An 8,425-nucleotide genomic window follows, 5' to 3' on the forward strand; every position below is an offset into this window, starting at 1 on the left:
ACAACACATTTTAATTTATTGTATTAAAAAGTATTATAACTAAAAATAATAAAATTAGTAGCGCATGCGTAAGGGAAAAAAGAAACGTAGCAGAATCACTGTGAAACTACCCTTTGGCCGATTCAGTACTGAAGGCAAAGGATGTGAAACGATTCTCGGCAGAAACATTTCGCTCCCAAGGCGTTTGGTGCCATTTCTAGTGATTCTCCGGAGAATCCGAATCGTTTCGCACAACCACAACCAAACGGTCCCTTGGTTATTCATTTGCTAGTACTTGCTCAAGAATCTGAGATTGGATCAGGACAAACTAAACAACGAACATGTATCAGTTAGCCCTCAAGATAAAACAAAACAGATGGCCATATGATTGGTTGATTACAGGTGACAGGTGCATCTCTTATACTGCCCAAAAGTACACTCCAAGAAGATAATGACAGTAGTCACAGTACCCTACTACTACACATCAGGCAACTAGCAAGCTGCTTTAGAAAACATCTACAACTGAGCTACATGGGCTCAGACAAGTTACACGTCGTTCTAGCAACCTAAGTTCTCGATGTTCACCCGTAGTGCTACAAAAGTGGGGAACGCCACCGCCAGCCTCATTGCATCCTGCTTGTCTGTTGCACGTACTCATCATCTTTCATGTACTTCTCCTGCACTTCTGCTGTTGTATCCACACGTCAAGGAAAGAAAGGCAATTTGCAAGATATTGGTGCACAAGACCAAGTGCAACAGCATATATTCTAAGGCACATAATAGAGAAATATTACTCCAGATTTCACAACCCAACACAGCAACAGTAAGCTGACGATAAATCAGCATACTTGGCTGCAATTTTGCGTGGTTGACCTGCAATCCAGTCACCACATGCTTGCTGCAAAATTTAATGGCATGCAGATACATGATCTGTAAAAGAAGTCTAATGCTTAGTCCATATTGTCAGTATATTAGACCTGTGCAAGCAAGTGGTTTGATATTGTGCATCTGGGCCATTGAGGATAACATAGAAATTACAGGAGATAAAAGACTTGTTTGAGAATATTATTAAAAGAACAAGTAAAGGATATCTGTAGTAGTCCCAATCAAGAGGCGCCGCCGCAATTTTGCTGAACTCAACAGCGCTACTGTCAATCGAAGAAAATATATATCCGTTGCTCTTGTCAATCAGCTTCACAAGATTGCCAACACTTTCCTTGTCCTAGAGGCCACAAAAGCTTGTAAGAACTAAGACAATGAGAAAATTAATTTTAATAGTCTTTCAAATACAGACCTGGATGTCCAAAGTTGAAAAATTGACTAAACCAAAATCATCAATCACATCACAGAGCTCCTTAGTCAGTTTCCTGTTAGCAGGTTCACTCCAAAAGGTTATAAATGGCACAATGTGAAGGTTCCGCATTGAAAACGGGTAATACAAATCTAAGGATACAACCAATGACACTGGTATATATCACTGTCAACTGTTTAGAGGAATAGAGGTTACAGATTCTGAAGGTCATATTGGTGGACAAAGACAGTAATTCATTGATTTGCAATGAATAAAGAATTATCCACTAGCAACCTAGACATGTTGAAACAGTACACATATCCTGAACCCAGTTCTAGATTTCCACCTTTGCTCAAATAAAACTTAATAAATCTCGTGGAACAGGGTGACTGCAAGAATTTTATCTAGGTACATTAGATGGCAGCTAAAACTGAAATCACAAGGGAGCAAGAACTAGAAAGTAGGCACTGCATTTGTCTCAGTATTTGGTCAAGTGAATTGGAGACATAATAATACTTAAAATTTATCAAGTTTAAATTCTCAGCAAATTGAAGTACACTTACTCCTAGTTGCTGCAGTAACATTTGTGTTCAGAAATTCACCTGTACTTGGCTGAGCGAGGATCCTGCTCAAGATGATATTGCAAATAAGAAAGATCTTGGACATCAGTGTAGAAGTCAAGGTTGAATGCTGCCAATGAATAAGATGAATAATAAATACTACAGTAAAGACATAGGAGTATTAATCAATAAAAGATGGTATGGGCATCAAATTCCACAAGCAAATATAAATGTTCAAATGACAGGAAGATCGAAGGCACAATACCTAAATTTCCATAGTTCTCAATTAGGTCAATCTTTGACAAGACATTGATATGTGGCAATTCCAAGTGTAGCATTGTTGACAGTGAAAGAAGCAAAGCACTCACATACTTTCCAGGATCACAGCATAAATGGGCATCGATAAGGTGCACAGCAGTCAGCTGCAGAATACAGAAAAAAAACATTAAACAATCTAGTTCATTCACATTAAGGCGATCTAAATGGGACCAAGAACACACACATACCCTCAAGTCCATCTTTTTGATGAGTTTATTAATAACACTTCTTGCATTTGAGTGAAGGAAGAAAAAGTTCCACTTGCCCCGGAAAATCAAATAACAGATAGTGATCTGCAGAAATGTTAAGTTTGCAGGTCAATAATTTGAGCAGTATGAGTGTTTACAATGTTCAGTGCTCACAGCTCACCTCCTATAAGTCTATGACTCTGAACACTCAGAAATAGCACAATAAACGGCAAAAATACTTTTAAACTGAGGTGCAACCCTCAGGATAACAGAATACAGTTTATAAAATTCTAATCCTGGTTGGATCATTTGTCTATTAGTATGCAATTGGTTCAGTCCAAGCACATGGAAAGCCCTGTGTAATGTAAAATAACAAATTTATTGATATTAGCAATTTATAAGTTTTTCCATTAGATGCTGCCCTTTTGGGATATGACCATTGTACAGATATTGCCACTGAACATATGTGCAAACTTCAGAGAGGTATTCGTTACTCACCTTCAATAAGAGGCTTCAGTTTTTCTTCAAGCCAGTCAATATTCTTCTCCAAGTAATCCATGCAATACACAAGCCCTGACATAGAATTGAACACCATAGAGAAAGAAGCCATATTATTAGAACAAAAGCAGGTAGGTTACTGGACAGCAATAGAGGACCAGGAGCAACCTCCATTAGGGCCAAGCGAATGCTCAGCCATGACATCACTGAGTTTTATGAGGTCCTCAATGTTTATGGCGCACTCGTACCTATTTATCACTGTCAAGGAAAAAATTCAACTGTGACCAGAGAACATCAAGGAGAGGGAGAGTATGTTTTAAGACATTTAAGGTATGTTTTAAGACATATAAGAGAGTGAGTATGGAGGAAAAAGGTGGTGCTCAAAGAGTCAAGGATACGGCAATGCGTCATTTGCAGGATCCAAATTGACAACCGCAACTTTCCTGCAACAACAAGAAGAAGAAAACACATAAACGAAACAATCCGTTTGAACAAATTATCAACTTCAACTTTAGTCCAACCAAAACAAAGCCAAAGGTGAACTTTAAACTCTCAGCACAACTTCTGGTACCAGCAATATGTTACCAGTTAACATTCGCGATCAACCTTAGCAGAGGAGGGCACTATTATTGACTTCCGTAGTTACTAATTGAATCACGCAGCCGGTCTCCAGGTAACTACTAGTAAACAGCAAGTCAAGGGCAAGCGCAATCCACTTAGCTAGAGCAGCTTGTGAGGGGCAATCGAAGCAATAGTAAGGAACTAAGCGGCGTACGTACCTGCCGAGAAGGGAGAGAAACTGCGACATGCCGTTACAGTAGGTGGTCTTGCCGGAGCCCGGCGGGCCGATCACCACCTGACCGAACACCATCCCCTACCCCTCCTCTGCTCCTACAACGAGTTCCCCGCTTGTCACTGATCTATCTATCCGCGGCCGCGGGCGCCGGGCAGGTTAGGGTTTTCGCCGGGCAGGGTACGCGCGGGCGGCGAGGTGAGGCGAGCGAAGTACAGTTCTAGAATCGCAATTCGCAACTCGCAAGGCGACAGACAGAAGAACGCTTCGGCCTTCGGGAGCTTGCTCGCCTTCACGTACTGACTTGGCCTGCTTCATTGGCCCAAAGGCCCGCTATCATACACGGCCCAGTAAAATAGCTTCAGCGTCTGTGAGCGCATATGCTGCCGCTCGTCGCGTCGGGAACGCATGCGCCGCCTTCTCCCGCCGCTCGCCGTCCACCCGCTGCCATGCCTCCCAGCACCTCCTCCAACCGCCGCCGGCGGAAGCGCCCTCGCCTTCCCGGAGTTGATTCCGCTCCTGGAGCGGGCCATCTCCACGGGGGACGTGCTCCGTCTCGGCCGCGCAGTGCACGCGCACCTCGTCAAGACGGCGCTCACCAGCCACACGCTCCTATCCAATCGCCTCGTCGCGCTCTACTCCTTACTCCCGTCGCCGGCCGCTGCGGTCGCGGCTTTCGACGACCTTCCACACAAGAACGCGCACTCCTACAACACGCTTCTCGCCGCGCTCTTACGCAGGCCGGGCACCCTCCCCGACGCCTTCCACCTGTTCGACACAATGCCGGCCGACTCACGCAACCTCGTCTCCTATAACACCCTCATGTCGTCCCTCACGCACCACGGGCGGCAAGGGGAGGCGCTCCGCGTGGTTGCCCGGCTGGCCAGGGACAGGTTCTTGGGGCCAGGGTTGGCCATGGATCGGTTCACAGTGGTCAGTGTGGCGACTGCATGTGCGGGAATCAGAGCTGTGAGGCCGCTGCGGGAAATGCACGGCACGGTGGTGGTATCAGGGATGGAGTTGACCGTCATCATGGCCAATGCCATGGTGAACGCCTACAGCAAGGCTGGGAGGGTGGAGGATGCGAGTCATTTGTTCAATCAGGTCAGCATCCGAGACAATGTCACTTGGACGTCGATGATTTCTGGGTACTGCCAAGTGAAGAAGCTCGATGAGGCAGTGCAGGATGTTCGATATGATGCCAGATAAAGATAGGGTTGCATGGACAGCACTGATATCTGGGCATGAGCAGAATGGAGAGGAGGACACTGCTCTTGAGCTGTTCGAACGGATGCTGGCCGACGGAGTATCACCAACGCCTTTTGCCTTGGTGTCAGCTTTGGGCGCATGTGCCAAACTTGGGCTTGTCACACGGGGGAAGGAATTGCACTGCGTCATCTTGCGACGGAGCATTGGCTCTGACCCTTTCAACATTTTCATCCTACAATGCACTCGTTGACATGTACTCTAAGTGTGGGGACATGATGGCTGCCATGGCAGTGTTCCACCGGATGCCTGAGAGGGACTTTATCTCTTGGAACTCCATGGTCACCGGGTTCTCGCATAATGGCCTAGGAAAGCAGTCACTTGCTATTTTTGAGGAGATGCTGGTAGCTGGAGTTCGTCCAACCCATGTCACTTTCCTGGCTGTCCTCACGGCCTGCAGCCATTCCGGTCTAATATCTAATGGACGCCTCATTCTCGAATCAATGGAGGACCATGGTGTTGAACCAAGGGCTGAACACTATGCTGCCTTCATTGATGCTCTTGGTCGGAATCGCCAGCTGGAAGAAGCAACTGAGTTCATCAAAGATTTGCCATCCAGGATTGGTCCTGGTACAGCTGGGTCCTGGGGAGCTCTCCTAGGTGCTTGTCGCCTTCATGGAAATATCGAGCTTGCAGAGGAAGTGGCAGAGTTTCTCTTCCAGTTAGAGCCTGGGAACAGTGGTCGGTATGTCATGTTATCAAACATCTATGCAGCTGCAGGACAGTGGGATGATGCACGTCGAGTCAGGGGGCTCATGAAGGAGAAGGGCCTGAAGAAGGATCAGGCTTACAGTTGGATTGAGGTGCGGAGTGTAAAGCACGTATTTGTTGCTGATGACATGTCTCATTGCGAGGCAGACGAGATATATGAGATGTTGGGCAAGCTTCTCAACCATATGAGCCTAGCAGAGGATCCTACCTAACACCAGCTTAATTTTTGCTGACATTTGAGAGAAACCACCCATGTATAAAAGCATTGCTCTGGTATTGCTGGAACACTCACTCTGCTATGACAATGGTAGGCGAGGTCCGCTCCTTTGCCATCAGAGTCCTCGTTCATTATCATGCACTCTGTTAAGCCTTGTGAGACCGCAAAATAGCTCCCTAGCCCAGGGCTTCTGTTCGTGCAGAGTTTTTGAACCCTCAGTTTGAGAGCTCAAGTGCTTAACGAGGTTTACCCAGAGAATCACCTGCAGTTGATTCAATGTTCCAAGTCTTGGGTCATGGCTGTAATCTGTCAGGCTTCAACCACAGCAGAAGCAGCAAGAGTTTGATCCAATTCAGTTTGAGTTCCTTGACTTCACAATCTAATATTCTTCTGCATTGTGCGGCTGATCTTTCCCTTTCCTTAAGAAAAAAAGAATGATTCTTGAGAATGGTGATTCTATGTTAGCAGGTTCAGAGAGATTCTGATTTAGTTAAGTTTGTAGCTGTGGCACCCTGTGAGCTGATTTATCCATTGTACAAATCGAGGGAAATAGTTCTGAGCATCCAGATCTTGTGTGAATGGTTCACTGAATGGATAACTTGTCCTTGTCCGGCATATTTGCTGCGCAGAAAATCTATGGGCTGTGGTTGAAGAGTTCTATTGCTCAAAGATTTTGAAGGCCTCTTTCTTCCAATCTAGAGGCCGTTTGTGTTTGTGTTGGAGCGCTGGAAGAGGGGTCTGTGAAGCATCTGTCGTGTTCTATGCAACAGTTGCCACTTGCTGCTGGCCGGCACTCAGTTTGAGCGTGCGCCGAATGTGACTCCTGCAAGCCTGCGAGTTGCCATCCAACCGGGTTGCAGGTTGATGGACACTTGCACTGGTTGCAGCAGCAGCAGCAGAGAATAATATGGAAGTGGGGCAAATGGAGAGAATGTAAGCACTGATGCACGCACATAAACGCCGCAGCAATAGGATAAGAAGGGGCCTGGATGGATGAACACATTGTGCGATGATGGCTGTTATTGGGCGGCACTGTGCTGTGTTGACAGGGCGACAGATGCATGCAAATATGCAATCCACATTCCATGGCCAGTTAGAGGTAATCTTCTCACCAAGTCGCCATCAAGATTAACCAGATCATCATCCATTCATCATTATACAAATCACATAGATACTTTTGTAGCAACATGAGTCATGAGAGAGAGAAAAGAGAAGTGCATATAAAAGCACAACTTGGTAACATGAAAAAAAAGAAACAAACAAAGAGTTCATGTGTTTTTTTTGTTAGCGAAGGAAATGGAAGAGTACAGGGAGGAGCAATCGTCACAGGTGATGTAGACACGCAGTAACAAGCCATGAAGACAGACACGAGGAGGAAAAGGGGGGTGGCGCGGCCATTGTCCGTCCCATTCACTCCCCACCGTTGGTTTCCCTTCACCCAGGCCCCGCCGCCCCGCCCCAGGCGAGTCTGCGGCGCTGCCAGCCACCAACCGGGCTGCATTGGCATTGCCCTCGCTCACGGCTCACCTTCTTCGCCTGACGCCGGTAGAGGCCAGCAGCGCGCGCACGAGTGGGCGACCCACCCAGCGGCCATGGCGTTCCTCTCCCCTGGCGTCTCTGGTGCATCCACAGCGCCTGCGGCCAGCAACCACGGCACCATGGCTTGGCAGGCATCACTTTGCCTTATCCCGCGCGGCGCTGAGACAGAACGTGCCGGTATCCGTGAGACCATACATATGCCGAGAGAGAGAGAGAGAGTATCTGGCATCCACGTTCTCTACGTTCCAAGGATGCAATCCAACCTTGCGACAGATTGAACGCACAACTGCGTCATGGGCACGTCACCATGGGGATGGCGCCAAACAAAGAAGCCCCCTCCACCCCACATGACAGGTGGGGTCCTTGGATTAGGTGGCCTTCCCTCACGTGTACTACCGGCATGAATCCCAGCACGGCTCCGGTGGTGGACTTGAGCCTAATCTTTCTCCCTTTGATGGCCTGCCCTGCCCTGCCACAAAGAAGCAGAGAGCGAGCACGCATGAGAGTTGGGACACCCAAAAGGCAAGGCAAGGCAAAAGCGAGCGCGAGGGAAGAGGAGACACTGTGGGTGTGGGGGCAGCAGGCTGGTGATTGTGCACCAAGGAAAATGGGATGGAGTGGTGGAGCCAGATCTTTTTCTGGGAGCTAGCATAGTTTGCTGGAAGATTCGGTGTCCATGATTACGCTCGATCCTCATGAGGATAAGCATCTCGATAACAGGCCATTAGAGCAGTTCTGGTAGCTGATTATGTATTTGGCATATACTACTATTTAGAGATGAAAACAGATCGGATACGGACGGATATCACTGATATTACATTTGTTTTTATATTTCTGATCGAATTTGGATTCGAATACGGATAGTGTCAACCATGTCGGATATGATATGATTGGATATCGACATCATAAATATGCGATTTGAGTATTCGGATATTCGGACGTTGAATATCCGGACTCGGATACGGACAGATTTAAACCTCTCTAAACGGATTCGGTCTTTGCAATGATGATATATATATAGTACTTTGCAAAGACGGAATATAATTTAGCCCAGTTGATATATAC

The 8,425-nt window shown here is 46.9% G+C and overlaps 1 protein-coding gene and 1 pseudogene across 1 annotated transcript; one reads left to right on the forward strand and one right to left on the reverse strand.

The window, feature by feature from the left end:
• Positions 1–308: 308 nt before the first annotated feature.
• Positions 309–3,870, reverse strand: LOC136467139 (GPN-loop GTPase QQT1-like). Its single transcript, XM_066465714.1, is given in 11 exon segments — positions 309–672; positions 1,071–1,201; positions 1,274–1,346; positions 1,873–1,960; positions 2,096–2,252; positions 2,337–2,399; positions 2,401–2,441; positions 2,835–2,909; positions 3,003–3,082; positions 3,233–3,277; positions 3,614–3,870. Coding segments are annotated over 11 exon segments (915 nt in total). The 5' UTR covers positions 3,706–3,870; the 3' UTR covers positions 309–602.
• Positions 3,871–3,953: 83 nt separating this feature from the next.
• On the forward strand, positions 3,954–7,913 carry LOC136467138 (pentatricopeptide repeat-containing protein At2g21090-like; annotated as a pseudogene).
• The last annotated feature ends 512 nt before the right edge of the window (positions 7,914–8,425 follow it).

This window comes from Miscanthus floridulus, chromosome 7 (assembly GCF_019320115.1).
Source record: "Miscanthus floridulus cultivar M001 chromosome 7, ASM1932011v1, whole genome shotgun sequence".
Lineage (NCBI taxonomy): Eukaryota > Viridiplantae > Streptophyta > Magnoliopsida > Poales > Poaceae > Miscanthus > Miscanthus floridulus.